The sequence below is a fragment of the Manis pentadactyla genome, chromosome 8 (genome assembly GCF_030020395.1).
Source record: "Manis pentadactyla isolate mManPen7 chromosome 8, mManPen7.hap1, whole genome shotgun sequence".
NCBI classification, from domain to species: Eukaryota; Metazoa; Chordata; class Mammalia; order Pholidota; family Manidae; genus Manis; species Manis pentadactyla.
The window spans coordinates 90,069,754-90,086,779 of NC_080026.1; the positions used below are offsets into that span (position 1 = coordinate 90,069,754).

At 36.6% G+C, this 17,026-nt stretch overlaps 1 protein-coding gene across 11 annotated transcripts in view; it reads right to left on the reverse strand.

Moving 5' to 3' along the window:
* RUFY2 (RUN and FYVE domain containing 2) overlaps window positions 1-17,026 on the reverse strand; it is a 70,980-nt gene that overhangs the window by 40,999 nt on the left and 12,955 nt on the right. For 7 of the 11 annotated variants that reach the window (XR_005032396.2, XM_057505917.1, XM_057505921.1 and 4 more), the window contains 6 exons: window positions 6,689-6,758; window positions 5,121-5,222; window positions 4,868-4,984; window positions 3,906-4,073; window positions 2,953-3,050; window positions 343-462 (listed from right to left, as the gene is read on the reverse strand). Coding sequence is in view for 9 of the 11 variants with exons in the window: in XM_057505917.1 (XP_057361900.1) it covers window positions 343-462; window positions 2,953-3,050; window positions 3,906-4,073; window positions 4,868-4,984; window positions 5,121-5,222; window positions 6,689-6,758 (675 nt within the window). In the remaining 2 variants the exon portion in view is untranslated. Of the gene's footprint in view, window positions 1-342; window positions 506-1,958; window positions 2,196-2,952; window positions 3,051-3,905; window positions 4,074-4,867; window positions 4,985-5,120; window positions 5,223-6,688; window positions 6,759-17,026 lie in introns of those variants that run through there. The other 4 variants (XM_036923969.2, XM_036923968.2, XR_005032397.2 and 1 more) reach the window with 3 other exon arrangements.

Genomic DNA, 17,026 nt, shown 5'->3' on the forward strand with positions numbered 1-17,026 from the left:
TTATACATTCCTTGGAGATGTTCTACTCAGTTTCCTAGAAACATAATGGCTATCAGATTAATGTTAAACAACAGCATAAATAATAAAACTCTCCTTGAGCAAGAAGATAGCAAGACAGTTGAAAGTGCTCTCTAACCAATAAAGGGAGTGAAATCATAAGTTTTATCATAACTAAGTTTCCTAACTTCTTTATTTTTTAAGGAGAAATATCCAAAATCTAATTGGCATCATTAAATAAATGAAAGTATAAGTGTTCTACTAATATTGGTAAAAAAAAAAAAACGTGGGTGGAGTGGGAATTAAGTTAATTGAAGTATTTGTTTCCAAGAGTGAAATACTCACAGCTGTTTCTCCTTTTGGGAGATTTGTTTCTGCAGACTGTCGGATTTACTCTGACATTCTTGTAGGTATTTCTTGTCCTCATCTTCAGATTCCATCAGCTCCTTCTCTGCTTGCTGCAATCTGGTGTAATTCAAATCAACTTTGGGTAAAACTGAGGCTAGAACTAGGGTGTAAAAGGGTGAAGAAGACAAATAAAAGAAAAATGGGGAAATAGAAACATTTCTAAATGAAAACAAAGTTTGGGGGAAAACTCACAAACTCAAACGTGAAAGAGCCACACAATGTCTAGAAATTTGTTGTGTGTTTTCATTTTCAGTATAACATACATATGCCCAGAATACTATCTTCAAATTTGTTTTATTTCTTGTTCATAATTAACAATGTAGAGCAATACAGCCTTTACCACTTATGTAGAGCATAATGAGTCAATTTTCAAAGTATAGTTGGTGCATTACTACCTTTTTACAAAACCATGAAAAGCATAGTACTTATGTCTACACTAGGTGAGGAAGCCACGTTGTTACATATTATGCTAAGATGTGTATGCCAGGAATCAAGTGTGCTACACGGCCAAGAGCAAAGACTTGCAATCATTTCAAGTAACAGCCAAGTCCTCCCTATAGGACATTCACTAAATTTATGCCAAAGCTGTGTGTGTGGGTAGGTGTGTGTGTGTGTGTGGCATACACTAAATTTATGCCAAAGCTGTGCGTGTGTGTGTGTGTGTGTGTGTGTGTGTTTTAAGAGTCAAAAGAATTTAGTACTAGTTGGCAACCTTCTTTAGAGACTGTTTCTGTTCTTTCTCATTGAGTTTTAAAATTAGCTAAAAATGTGATTTTCATTTTTTGTTTTTATTTGAAAGTCATTGCTTCTCCCTGTGCTTAGCTCCACTCTCTGCCTCCTATGGCCTTCTAGGATATCTTCAATTTAACTTCAATACTTTTATATGAAACATGTCCCAAAAATTCAAAGTACATTCACTCCTTGTAGGGAATCTTAAGGTAATTTCTATTCGACTAGCCAAAAAATTGCCTCTTCTTTTCTTCCTTAAAACCATACCAATGGGGCAACCCTCACACATTTCAGAAGTATAAACGTCACTTCCAAGGAAAAGAGAGTAACATTCAAGTTACCTCTAAATCTAAATTTAAGTAAAAAATATTAATGTTGGGGTGGTGGGGGTGCCAACCTTCTCTCTAAGGTCACAGAAACTAAAATACAAGAGTGAGGTAGGCCTTGAAGTTGTGCTATCATAGAAGAGGGCTAAACAGAACTGGAAAACTAAGGTGCTAAAGTACAAGACAATGGCCAATCTGAGTTATACACTATTTTAAAACATATCTAAAAATCAAAAAAAGAGCCGTTAGGCAAAGAATGGGCCAATTGGTGGGGGTGGGGGGGAAGCTGTGCCAATACACTGTGAAACCAAAAGTTAACTTATTTTTAAACAGTCTTTATGTTTTCCATCAAAAAGTAGCTAAAAAGATAAAACTTCATTTAAAAGTCCTGACCTCCAAAGGGTCAATACTCAAATCAGCCCTTGTGCACAAGGTTTGAGGAATGTTTTTTGGAAATCCAAGTGCACCCACTCTGCTCTATGGCAGTGTATTACCACAGCAGCTGATTAAGATGTGTACAGGGTTCCTAATACCCTTTTAGAATACTTAGTAGCATAAATTCTTTTCTATGTAATATATTATAAAATTGCTGATTTTCTTTTTATCTGTTTAAATACAAGTGGTTTTCAGAAAGATATATCTTTGACCAGCTTGTACTGGTCCTGAGTGTCACTGCTGGCACATTTCACCAATGACATTGCAATTGTCCTAGTTTGAGTTAACAAATCATTGTCACTTCATAATGGAATAGACAGAAATCAAAGACAGAAAAAGGTAATAAAAATGTCCAAAATGTAAAAATGGGGATAAAGAAAAAGAAAAAAGAAAAAGAAGAAAGAGGATGTCAATAAAAGAATATTCATGTCAATAAAGCATTAATAGTTATGTTTTTCATAAGCAGATTCAAAGAAAGCAATGATAAGACATATGTTGACAACAACATGACAGGTCAATGGAAATACAATACATTTTCCAACAATAAAAGTGAAAAATGCCAATATAAAACTACTCGATTTAAACAAAATTATTTCTTGGATTTTGTTGAGGGTCCTAGCTCAAAGAAACACAACTAAACTGCAACTCAGAAAGCTTGATTTCAAATAGATATGGTGAATGACAAAGGATATGACAATCAATATGCATGGAAATCAATCAGAGATAATTCCACCATGGATTTGTTAATTTTTCACTTTTTTGAGGTTTTTGTTTGTGTCCTTGTTTTATGTAATAGATTGAACCATATGAAATTGCCAATATTAGGCCTGTAAAAAAAATCTACAAAATGCAAGTTCAAATGAATCAGCCTAATATGAAGCAACTTGATTCCATGCACCAACCAAATACAAAAGGCAAAATTCTGCTGGGCTAAAAACAAAACAAAACAAAAAGTCCTAACAAATTTTCCTAATGTTTTTTTGTGGCAGGTGTCAGAGTTGAATAAAGAAAATGGGGAGGAAAGGAAAAAAAGAAAATAAGACTGGAAATGCTGTACCTTTGTTCCAGCTGCCTCATGGCTACAGTAATTTTATTGGTTTTTTCTTCTAGTCGGGAAATTATTTCATTTTTTTCTTTCAAACCATCTTCGGAACCCTACTTAGAAAAACACAAAAGCTAAAGAGGTTTTGATATTTAAATATGTATATAAGTTTTGTATACCATTTTGCTAGAGGATTGTTACTCTAAATGAGCAGAGTCGATTTACAGATTAAAATACTCCTATATTATAAAGCAGTAGTACTACTAATCTTCATTTAAAATGTAAAAAAAGATAATATATTGACAGTTTACAAAACTTGAACATGTACTGATGATTAGGTAATACTATTGTATCACTGTTAATTTCCTGCTTTTGATAACTGCACTATTATGATTATATGAAAGAATGTCCTTACCCTTAGAAAATATATATTGAAGCATTTAGGTGTAAAAGTAAAATAAAATAAAATAAAGTGTAATAAAAAAAGTCTTCAATGTTGGAAGACAATAAAATAAACTCTTGTAAAATGAGCTATTTTTCAAATTAAATTGTAAAGGGCTTTTGGCAACAAGTCTATGTAACAGCAATGTCATTTTATCAGAAATTAATAATTATTATAGTAAAGTACTTCAATCAAAATTAAATCTTCCTCAGGACTATACTGTATAAAGAGGTTCACAAAAATATCTCACCTATTCAGACTGAGTTTTCCCAAGAGATTTAATTTTCATATTGTAAACCCTTCAGCATTAAGAAACACATTTAGATAGGTGACTTTTTTGTTTGTTCTTTGCTTCTTTTTTCATTGCTACATTTCTTAAGCTTCCATTTAGAAAAAGTCACTGGTTTTTATTACCAATATGGCACAGTTAAAAAGGACTTTTCTCTTAAAAACCAAACCCTTCATACAAATATTCACTTTCAACTTACATAACAAGAAATTCCAAGAATTTAAGAACATTCCTTACCTGCAACTTTTGATACATCTCTATGTTAATTGCTTTAACCTCCTCTAGTTGTTGTCGAAGGCCAATAAGTGTATCTTGCTTCTCATGAATATCTTTCTCCAACAGCTTCATGGCAAGTTCAATCTCATGTTTCATGCTAACCTGTACTGCTAGCTCACTCTCCACATCCTGCAATTTCAACATATCCTCAGTTTACATCCTACTTCAGGATGTCAAAATCAGAAACACAGAGTTAATCAGATCAAGAAAGTTTTGTTTCAATATGCAGACTACTCCTTTTGAGTTGTAATCCCCACTAAAGGGAATCAACCAGGCCCAATGACAATATAACATTCTAAATATTTTCATATGCATATTTTGCTAAAATGAAAGCATATTCTAGATTCTGTTCATTTTCACTATTCTACTGGTTCAAGAATTAAGTATTTTTATCCCTCATAAACTCGGTATTAATTTTCCTTAAACAAAGAAGTTGAAGTAGTCTGTACAAGTAAAAGTCAAAGATATCTCTAAAATCCCATTTCACAAACAGTTTCAATGTCTTCTCTTTAAGAATTTTCCATAAGAAGGAAAATAAGTTTCTTAACATTACAGACCAACAGCAAAGGGATGGAAAGGCCGGCAATACTTTCTTTTTGACCTGGGTAGTAGTTACACATCTGTTATAATCCATTAATATTCATATTTTTCTATAGGTATTATATAATTTCAAAGGTTAAAAAACAAGTTAGATTTTACTAATATTTAAATTTCCGTCCATTTCACAAACATAAGATTGTAACACTGTTCATAAATACTGTTTAAAAAACACTGATACAGTAGGAGCTTAAATAATTTGAGGGGATTCAGGGAGTGAAATTGCTATCCCACAGCAAGGAAAAAAAGGCTGAAAGAGATTTTAAGTGGTGCTTAAGGGTAAATCTTTTTTTTTTTTGGCTAAATATAACTATAATATAACCTACCTGTCGTAACTGAGATTCATCTCGAAGCTGCCTTCTGGCGTCATTGTACATTTCATCTAGCCCCTGCCGAGAATGCTTATATGTTTGAAGCTCAGTTTCCGCATCCACTTTGGTAACCTAAGAAAAAAGAAGAAACATGACTTTTTATTCTATAATCACTACTATTAATACAGCACAGAAATACCCAGACTATGCAGGTCCCCAGAAATGGCAACTTCTGACACAAGACAGTCTGTAATCAGTCTACACTTACCTCTAAGTGTTGCTGTGTTTTCATTAAAATCAATTTATTTTCACTTCGTAATTGATGATTTTCTTCTTGGAGTTTAATGATATTATTCTTTGCTATTGCTAACTAAAAATTACAAAACAAGAGCAAGAAAAAATATTTTAAATATCTTTATTTAAACTTGCTTTACAGGTTATGTTCATGGCTATAAGCAATAGAATATAAAATCCTAAAACTAGTAAAATGTCTCTCACCTGTACAGAAACTTTCATAAGAAAAATGTGCTCCTACTGTCCCAAGATACCACTTAAAGAAATCATAGCCTTATTTCTAATATTTCCTTTTGTTAGTTGAAACATATGCTAGTAGGAGCATATTATGCTCATTTGATTTACAGTATGTCTGGAATACAAAGTGCCTGAGTAAGCATGTCCAGAATTATGCCATTGAACAGTAAGACTGTAGAGACTTGTACAAAGCTAAAGCATCTGAAAAAAAATAAGGTTATGCTATCAGTGAAAATTTAACACAGACATCCATGATAGCCAAACAGGACACCCTATGAAGTCTGGGCACCCAGATTCGTAAGTGACCATCACAAATGTAAGACAGTTCTCATCAAAGTTAAACATGAATGACTAAGAGGCTTGGTTCTCAGGCCCAGAATGAAAAGATGGATCCTAGGAAATGAAAGCAGGGACTACTCCTTATGTTGGCTTGTAAATTTTTTTGGAACACTTTGTCAGGGACACAACTTGAACTTCACAGTGAGCCAGAGGTCAAGAGAGGCACAAACTAGTGAGCAGCTTTCTCTAATGGTCCCAATCTATCAAACTATCAAAATGAAGAAGCATTCTTAACTGCAGTCATGCAAACAATCATGGACTCCCTGGTTTGGTAAAATTAGGCCAGTTCTAAAAGAAGTAACGATTTTAATGAACATGGAAAATGGGGTTCATAGTACTAGCAAATTTCTTCCTCTCACCTAAATAATTCTAAATAAAGAAAGCAATAATTCTGCATTTGATATTTTTAACTTATCTAAAAAACAACTTTACAAATATATTAAAAAGAGAACTGAGATACATTTCTGGTTCTGGGGCCACCAAGAGAGCCACTCTGACAATGCAGGAAACCAGAGCACACAGATGTTTTACACACGGAAGGGTGGAGAAAAAGGTGGATATGATCATGCAGTGATGCTTGTAAAGAAAAGTAATTTGAATAGTGGTACAAAAGGAATAGTATTATTTTAACAGGAATTTCTAACTACAGGCCATTCCACTACATAAACACAGGTCATCCAGATTTAAAAGTGAGAAATACAGCTTATTTATAGAATAGTTTAGATGAGTTTCATCTTTGGGGCTCATTTCTAGAACTGAGTATCTCAATTCAATTTTGCCTGAGAACATGTGGTTTCTCTAGAACTTAAAATCATTAATTATAACTACATTACAAGTATTCCATCACAATGATGAAAATGTGTGCTTTCATGTGTACACACACTTAATGCATTCAGACTTGAAATGGAAAAGGTTTGCAAATACTAGGTCAAAGAAAGACAATTATCCACGAGTGGGTGACAATACCTCTTCAATCAGCTTAGTGTTTGACTTTTCTAATGAGTCAACTCTTGAATGAAGACTGCTGACTGTGCTGCTGAAATTAATAAAGAAAAAACTCATTCAAAATCACACAAACTCATAATAGCAAGAAAAAATATGGTATACTGGACTTATGTTGACTAACATGCACCAACTGCTCTGTCTGAATTTTTGAGTGTGGGAAATTAAGCTGGATAACTTGATAAAAACTGTAGCAAAAGAGTTGATATTTCCATTAAAAATTCCACTTGATACTACTCATTATTTTTTACTGTCTTCTTAGGGTTCTTCTTACATTTAACATATATTGAGCAAAGGAAATGCCACAAAAAGATTACTAAATATTGCTCAATCCAAATTTAAAATTTAATATTTCCTAAAAAATGTACTTTAAATGTCTATTTTATAATTAAGTGATTTAATGAAGCTCATAAACAGTGGTCTTTTACATAAGCCCCATTCTTTTTCCCCTCTCCACTTTCATAGTAACTTGAAGATCTCCAAAGTCACCCAAGGTTTGAGAAATGTGAATATGAGATACCCTACACCAGGTACCCAGGCAGCCTGCAGCTAAGCAAATACCTCATTTTTCAAGGATACTGATCAAAATCAGGTTACACAACATGAACACACTTGTTTTTTCCATTTTTGTTTAAATCAACCAACATTAGACATGACTGTCATTCTGTTTTGCAAGGCCTGCTTGATTCTAACATCTCCAACTTCCTCTAATAAAATACAATGTGCTGTAGCATTATAGTAAAATCTATAACAAATTCAACAAATTTTACACCAATCTCAGAAACAATACTAGCATTTTAACCAGTGGAAAAAAAATGTTTTTCCATTCATTTCAAATCAGTTTTAAAATACAATTATTCTTAGGTAAACAACGTGAGTTTTTCACAAATAGCACCAGGTATCCTGATGGTGATAAAAAACAGCTACAAGACAGATTTTGGGAAGATGGTGGCATGAGTAGGGCAGCGGAAATCTCCTCCCAAAACCATATATATTTTTGAAAATACAACAAACAAAACTACACCTAACAGAGAGACCAGAGGATACAGTACAACAGCCAGGCTACATCTACATCTGTGAGAATGCAGCTTCTCAGGAAGAGGGTAAGATACAAGATGCAGCCCGGAGGGAAGCGAGTGCTCCCCCCACCCCAGATCCCCGGCAGAAGGAGAGGAGTCGGAGCAGGGGTGAGTGGGGGAGTAGCAGCCCAGGACTACTAAATAACCAGCCCTAGTAATCCGCATCAGGAGCACAGACACACATTGTATGCTGTGCTGGATATTAGGGAAACAGAAAAATAAAATCTGCGAGCAGGTCCCCACAACCAGCTCCTCTGGGAAAAAAGAAAAACGAGTGCATTTTGAAAGTCTTAAAGGGACAGGGGCTTCAGAGCTGGACGGAATCATCCTGGCACACTCTGCCCAGCAGTTGGGAATCCCGGGAAGCTTCAGACGCCCTCACACCCTGGGTGGCAGTGGAGTTCGGAACCCCCACACAGTGATAAACAGTCTGCCGTTCATTCCCCATCCTGCGCAGCCCCAGCCAAAGAGCCTGGGATCGGCTGAGCAGCCTGAGAGCAGCTGTGCCCACAGCAGCCGCCCAGACCCTCCTCCCAGTGCGCAGCCCCCAAGCCAGATCCAAAAGCTGCTGCTGGTGCACATCTGCCCAGCGCAGGCAGAGGAAGCCAGGGCAGGGCGCGAAGGGGCGCCATACTCGCGGAAGAGCACACCTGGCGCACCAGCCTCTCCCCACACGGCTCTGGGCTAAACCACCCGGCGCAGCCCAGGAAATTAAGCCGGAGACTGCTCCCAGTGTGCGGGTAACTGGCACAGGCAGCTGAGAAGGGTGACCAGCAAGTAGGAAGGGAATTCGTTCTCGCAGCTAACACACGCGTTACCTGCCTACAACTACCTCTATTGCCATGAAAAGCAGAATTTGGTCCAGTCCAGAATCACCCAGACAACCCCTGAGAGAGGGCCTGGGGAGATATATTTAACCACTCTTCCTGAAAAAGAATTCAAAATAAAGGTCATAACCATGCTGATGGACCTGCAGAGAAACATGCAAAAGCTAAAGGATCAAGTTGGGAGGGAGAATACAGAAATAAAACAATCTCGGGAAGGACTTAAGAGTAGACAGGATGAGGTGCAAGAGGCCGTTAATGGAATAGAAATCAGAGAACAGGAATACAGAGAAGCTGAGGCAGAGAGAAACAAAAGGATCTCCAGGAATGAAAGAATATTAAGAGAACTGTGTGACCAATCCAAACGGAACAATATTCGCATCATAGGGGTACCAGAAGAAGAAGAGAAAGGGATACAAAGTGTCTTTGAAGAAATAATTGCTGAAAATTTCCCCAAACTGGCGAAGGAAATAGTCTCTCAGATCATGGAAGCACACAGATCTCCTAACACAAAGGACCCAAGGAGGAAAACACCAAGACACATAATAATTAAAATAGCAAAGATCAAAGACAAAGACAGAGTATTAAAGGCAGTCAAAGAGAGAAAAAAGGTCACCTATAAAGGAAAACCCATCAGGCTATCATCAAACGTCTCAATAGAAACCTTACAGGCCAGAAGAGAATGGCACTGTATCCAGCACGATTATCATTTAAACATGAAAGAGGGATTAAACAATTCCCAGACAAGCAAAAGTTGAGGGAATTTGCCTCCCACAAACCACCTCTACAGGGTTTCTCAGAGGGACTGCTCTAGATGGGAGCACTCCTAAAACGAACACAGAACAAAACACCAAACATATGAAGAATGGAGGAGGAGGAATAAGGGAGAGAAATGAAGAATCATCAGACGGTGTTTATAATAGCTCAATAAGCGAGTTAAGTTAGACAGTAAGATACTAAAGAAGCTAACCTTGAACATTTGGTAACCATAAACTTGAAGCCTGCAATGGCAATAAGTACATATCTTTCAATAATCACCCTAAATGTAAATGGACTGAATGCACCAATCAAAAGATACAGAGTAATAGAATGTATAAAAAAGCAAGACCCATCTATATGCTGCTTACAAGAGACTCACCTCAAACCCAAAGACTAGCACAGATTAAAAGTCAAGGGATGGAAAAAGATATTTCATACAAAAAACAGGGAGAAAAAAGCAGGTGTTGCAATACTAATATCAGACAAAATGACTTCAAAACAAAGAAAGTAACAAGACATAAAGAAGGAGATTACATAATGATAAAGGGCTCAGTCCAACAAGAGGATGTAACCATTATAAATATATATGTACCCAATACAGGAGCACCAACATATGTGAAACAAATACTAAGAGAATCAAAGGAGGAAATAGAATGCAATGCATTCATTTTCAGAGACATCAACACACCACTCACTCGAAAGGACAGATCCACCAGACAGAAAATAAGGACATAGAGGTACTGAACAACACACTAGAACAGATGGACCTAATACCCATCAATAGAACTCTACATCCGAAAGCAACAGCATACACATTCCTCTCAAGTGCACATGGAACATTCTCCAGAATAGACCACATACTAGGCGACAAAAAGAGCCTCAGTAAATTCCAAAAGACTGAAATCCTACCAACCAACTATTCAGACCACAAAGGTATAAAAATAGAAATAAATTATACAAAGAAAGCAAAAAGGCTCACAAACACATGGAGGCTTAACAACATGCTCCTAAATAATCAATAATCAATGACCAAATTAAAATGGAGATCCAGCAATATATGGAAACAAATGACATCAACAACACAAAGCCCCAACTACTGTGGGACGCAGTGAAAGTAGTCCTAAGAGGAAAGTATATAGTAATCCAGGCATATTTAAAAAAGAAAGAACAATCCCAAATGAATAGTCTAATGTCACAATTATCGAAATTGCAAAAAGAAGAACAAATGAGGGCTAAGGTCAGAAGAAGGAGGGACATAATAAAAATCAGAGAAGAAATAAATAAAATTGAGAAGAATAAAACAATAGAAAAAATCAATGAAACCAAAAGCTGGTTCTTCGAGAGAATAAACAAAATAGATAAGCCTCTTGCCAGACTCATTAAGAGAAAAAGAGAATCAACACACATCGACAGAATCAGAAACAAGAAAGGAAAAATCACAACGGACCCCACAGAAATACAAAGAAGTATTCGAGAATACTATGAAAACTTATATGCTAACTAGCTGGAAAACCTAGGAGAAATGGACAACTTCCTAGAAAAATACAACCTCCCAAGACTGACCAAGGAAGAAACACAAAATCTAAAAAGACCAATTACCAGCAAAGAAATTGAAGTGGTAATCAAAAAACTATCCAAGAACAAAACCCCTGGGCCAGATGGATTTACCACAGAATTTCATCAGACATACAGAGAAGACATAATACCCATTTTCCTTAAAGTTTTCCTAAAAGTAGAAGAGGAAGGAATACTCCCAAACTCATTCTATGAAGAAAACATCACCCTAATACCAAAACCAGGGAAAGACCCCACCAAAAAAGAAAATTACAGACCAATATGCCTGATGAATGTAGATACAAAAATACTCAACAAAGTATTAGCAAAACGACTTCAAAAATACATCAAAAGGATCATACACCATGACCAAGTGGGATTCATCCCACGGATGCAAGGATGGTACAACATTCGAAAATCCATCAACATCATCCACCACATAAACAAAAAGAAGGACAAAAGCCACATGATCATCTCCATAGATGCTGAAAAAGCATTCGACAAAATTCAACATCCATTCATGATAAAAATTCTCAACAAAATGAGCATAGAGGGCAAGTATGTCAACATAATAAAGACCATATATGATAAACCCAGCGCCAACATCATATTTAACAGCAAGAAGCTGAAAGCTTATCTTCTGAGATCGGGAACAAGACAGGGATGCCCACTCTCTCCACTGTTATTCAACATAGTACTGGAGGTCCTAGCCATGGCAATTAGACAAAACAAAGAAATACACGGAATCCAGATTGGTAAACAAGAAGTCAAACTGTCACTATTTGCAGATTACATGATACTGTACAGAAAAAACCCTAAAGACTCCACTGCAAAACTACTAGAACTAATATTGGAATTCAGCAAAGTTGCAGGATACAAAATTAACACACAGAAATCTGTGGCTTTCCTATACACTAACAATGAACTAATAGAAAGAGAAATCAGGAAAACAATTCCATTCACAATTGCATCAAAAAGAATAAAATACCTAGGAATAAACCTAACCAAGGAAGTGAAAGACCTATACCCTGAAAACTACAAGACACTCTTAAGAGAAATTAAAGAGGTCACTAACAAATGGAAACTCATCCCACGCTCCTGGCTAGGAAGAATTAATATCATCAAAATGGCCATCCTGCCCAAGGCAATATACAGATTCGATGCAATCCCTATGAAACTACCAGCAACATTCTTCAATGAACTGGAACAAATAGTTCAAAAATTCATATGGAACCACCAAAGACCCCGAATAGCCAAAGCAACCCTGAGAAGGAAGAATAAAGTGGGGGGGATCTCACTGCCCAACTTAAAGCTCTACTACAAAGCCACAGTAATCAAGACAATTTGGTACTGGCACAAGAACAGAGCCACAGACCAGTGGAACAGAACAGAGACTCCAAACATTAACCCAAACATATATGGTCAAATAATATACGATAAAGGAGTCATGGACATACAATGGGGAAACAACAGTCTCTTCAACAGATGGTGCTGGCAAAACTGGACAGCTAACATGTAAGAGAATGAAACTGGATCACTGTCTAAACCCCATACACAAAAGCAAATTCGAAATGGATCAAACATCTAAATGTAAGTCATGAAACCATAAAACTCTTAGAAAGAAACATAGGCAAAAATCTCTTAGACATAAACATGAGTGACTTCTTCATGAACATATCTCCCCGGGCAAGGGAAACAAAAGCAAAAATGAACAGGTGGGACTATATCAAGCTGAAAAGCTTCTGTACAGCTTTTCAATATGCTGACACCATCAATAGAACAAAAAGGTATCCTACAGTATGGGAGAATATATTCATAAATGACAGATCCGATAAAGAGCTGACATGCAAAATATATTAAGAGCTCATACACCTCAACAAACAAAAAGCAAATAATCCAATTAAAAAATGGGCAGAGGAGCTGAACAGACAGTTCTCTGAAGAAGAAATTCAGATGGCCAACAGAAACATGAAAAGATGCTCCACATCGCTTGTCATGAGAGAAATGCAAATTAAAACCACAATGAGATATCACCTCACACCAGTAAGGATCGCCATCATCGAAAAGACAAACAACCACAAACGTTGACGAGGTTGTGGAGAAAGGGGAACCCTCCTACACTGCTGGTGGGAATGTAAATTAGTTCAACATTGTGGAAAGCAGTGTGGAGGTTCCTCAAAAAGCTCAAAATAGAAATACCATTTGACCCAGGAATTCCACTCCTAGGAATTTACCCTAAGAATGCAGCACTCCAGTTTGAAAAAGACAGATGCACCCCTATGTTAATCGCAGCACTGTTTACAATAGCCAAGAATTGGAAGCAACCTAAGTGTCCATCAGTAGATGAATGGATAAAGAAGATGTGGTACATATACACAATAGAATATTATTCAGCCATAAGAAGAGAACAAATCCTACCATTTGCAACAACATGAATGGAGCTAAAGGGTACTATGCTCAGTGAAATAAGCCAGGCAGAGAAAGACAAGTACCAAATGATTTCACTCATTTGTGGAGTATAAGAACAAAGAAAAACTGAAGGAACAAAACAGCAGCAGAATCACAGAACCCACGAATGGACTAACAGTTACCAAAGGGAAAGGGACTGGGGAGGAAGGGTGGGAAGGGAGGGATAAAGGTGGGAAAAAGAAAGGGGGCATTACAATCAGGATGTATAATGTGGTGGGGGTATGGGGCGGGCTCTACAACACAGAGAAGACAAGTAGTGATTTAACAGCATCTTACTACGCTGACGGACAGTGACTGTGAAGGGGTATGTTGGGGGGACTTGGTGAAGGGGGGAGCCTAGTAAAGGTAATGTTCGTCATGTAATTGTAGATTAATGATACCAAAAGAAAAAAAAAAAGGCGGGAACTGTTCAAAAGAAACAACAGGCCCAAAATGGAGTCACTTGTGCTAAGCCCAGCTCACCAAACCAAGACTTAATAATAAACCTAAATGCAGTTTCAACCTTCTCCAGGAATGTAATTTTAGCCAGAATGAAGTCTGGAATTTTCCGGTCAGCAGTAATAATGTAATCTGCCTCATAGCCAACTTTTGTCCCCCAAAGAAAGGTGACCTAGCCCCAAATAATCCTTTTTTGGTTTATGACTTTCTTGTCCCACCTGCTTTCTTCCTTTAAAAACATTTCCTTTTCTGCAGCCCTTTGAAGCTCCTTTCTATTTGCTAGATGGGTTGCTGCCCAATTCATGCATCACTGAATAAAGCCAATTAGATCTTCTAAAAAAAAAAAAAAGCAAGACCCATCTATATGCTGCTTACAAGAGACTCACTTCAAACCCAAAGACACATACAGACTAAAAGACAAGGGATGGAAAAGATATTTCATGCAAACAATAGGGAGAAAAAAGCAGGTGTTGCAGTACTTGTATCAGAGAAAATAGACTTCAAAACAAAGAAAGTAACAAGAGATACTGAAGGAGATTACATAACGATAAAGGGGTCAGTACAACAAGAGGATATAACCATTATAAATATCTTTGCACCCTATACAGAAGCACCAACATATGTGAAACAATTATTAAGAGAATTAAAGGAGGAAATAGAATGCAATGCATTCGTTCTAGGAGACTTCAACACACCACTCACTCGAAAGGACAGATCCACCAGACAGAAAATAAGTAAGGATACAGAGGCACTGAACAACACACTAGGACAGATGGACCTAATAGACATCTACAGAACTCTACACACAAAAGCAGCAGGATACACATTCTTCTCAAGTACAAATGGAACATTTTCCAGAATAGACCACATACTAGGCCACAAAAAGAGCCTCAGTAAATTCCAAAAGATTGAAATTCTACCAACCAACTTCTCAGATCACAAAGGTATAAAACTAGAAATAAACTGTACAAAGAAAACAAAAAGGCTCACAAACATATGGAGACTTAACAACATGCTCCAAATAATCAATGGATTAATGACCAAAATAAAATAGAGATTGAGTAATATATGGAGACAAATGACAACAGCACAAAGCCCTAACTTCTGTGGGATGCAGCAAAGGCAGTTCTAAGAGGAAAGTATATAGCAATCCAGGCCTATTTAAAGAAGGAAGAACAATCCCAAATGAATAGTCTAGAGTCACAATTATTGAGATTGGAAAAAGAAGAACAAATGAGGCCCAAAGTCAGAGAAGGAGGGACATAAAAATCAGAGAAGAAATAAATAAAATTGAGAAGAATCAAACAATAGAAAAAAATCAATGAAACCAAGAGCTGGTTCTTTGAGAAAAGAAACAAAATAGATAAGCCCCTAGCCAGACTTATTAAGAGAAAAAGCGAATCTACACACATAAACAGAATCAGAAATGAGAAAGGAAAAATCACGACAGATCCCACAGAAATACAAAGAATTATTTGAGAATACTATGAGAATCTATATGCTAACAAACTGGAACACCTACAGGAAATGGACAACTTCCTGAAAAAATACAACCTTCCAAGACTGACCAAGAAAGAAACAGAAAATCTAAACAGACCAATTATCAGCAACGAAATTGACTCAGTAATCAAAAAACTACCCAAGAAGAAAACCCCCGGGCCAGAAGGACTTACCACTGAATTTTATCAGACATATAGGGAAGACATAATACCCATTCTCCTTAAAGGTTTCCAAAAAAACAGAAAAAGAGGGAATACTTCCAAACTCATTCTATGAAGCCAGCATCACTCTAATACCAAAACTAGGCAAAGATCCCACCAAAAAAGAAAATTACAGACCAATATCACTGATGAACATACATGCAAAAATACTCAGCAAAATATTAGCACCAAATTCAAAAATATATCAAGAAGATCATACACCATGATCAAGTGGGATTCATCTCAGGGATGCAAGGATGGTACAACATTCGAAAATCCATCAACGTCATCCACCACATCAACAAAAGTAAGACAAAAACCCCATGATCATCACCACAGATGCTGAAAAAGCATTTGACAAAATTCAACATCCATTCATGATAAAAACTCTCAACAAAATGAGTATAGAGAGCAAGTACCTCAACATAATAAAGGCCATATATGACAAACCCATAGCTAACATCATCCTTAACAACAGGAAGCTGAAAGGCTTTCCTCTAAGATCAGCAACAAGACAGGGATGCCCGCTCTCCCCACTGTTATTCAATAGAGTACTGGAGGTCCTAGCCACAGCAATTAGACAAAACAAAGAAATACAATTCATCCAGATTGGTAAAGAAGAAGGCAAACTGTCACTATTTGCAGATTACATGATATTGTATAAAAAAAACCCTAAAGACTCCACTCCAAAACTACTACAACTAATATTTGAATTCAGCAAAGTTGTATGATACAAAATTAATACCCAGAAATCTGTGGCTTTCCTATACACTAACGATGAACTAACAGAAAGAGATATCAGGAAAACAATTCCATTCACAATTGCATCAAAAAGAATAAAATACCTAGGAATAAACCTAACCAAGGAAGTGAAAGACCTATACCCTGAAAACTACAAGACACTCTTAAGAGAAATTAAAGAGGACACAAACAAATGGAAACTCATCCCATGCTTTTGACTAGGAAGAATTAATATTGTCAAAATGGCTATCCTGCCTAAAGCAATCTACAGATTCAATGCAATGCCTATCAAAATACCAACATCATTCTTCAACAAACTGAAACAAATAGTTCTAAAATTCATATGGAACCACAAAAGACCCCGAATAGCCAAAACAATCCTGAGAAGGAAGAATAAAGCAGAGGGGGATCTCGCTTCCCAACTTCAAGCTCTAATACAAAGCCACAGTAATCAAGACAATTTGGTACTGGCACAAGAACAGAACCCACAGACCAGTGGAACAGAATAGACAGTCCAGATATTAACCCAAACATATATGGTCAATTAATATACAATATAGGAGCCATGGACATACAATCGAGAAATGGCAGCCTCTTCAACAGCTAGTGTTGGCAAAACTGGACAGCTACATGTAAGAGAATGAAACTGGATCATTCTCTAACCCCATACACAAAAGTAAATTTGAAATGGATCAAAGACCTGAAAGTAAGTCGTGAAATCATAAAACTCTGAGAAAA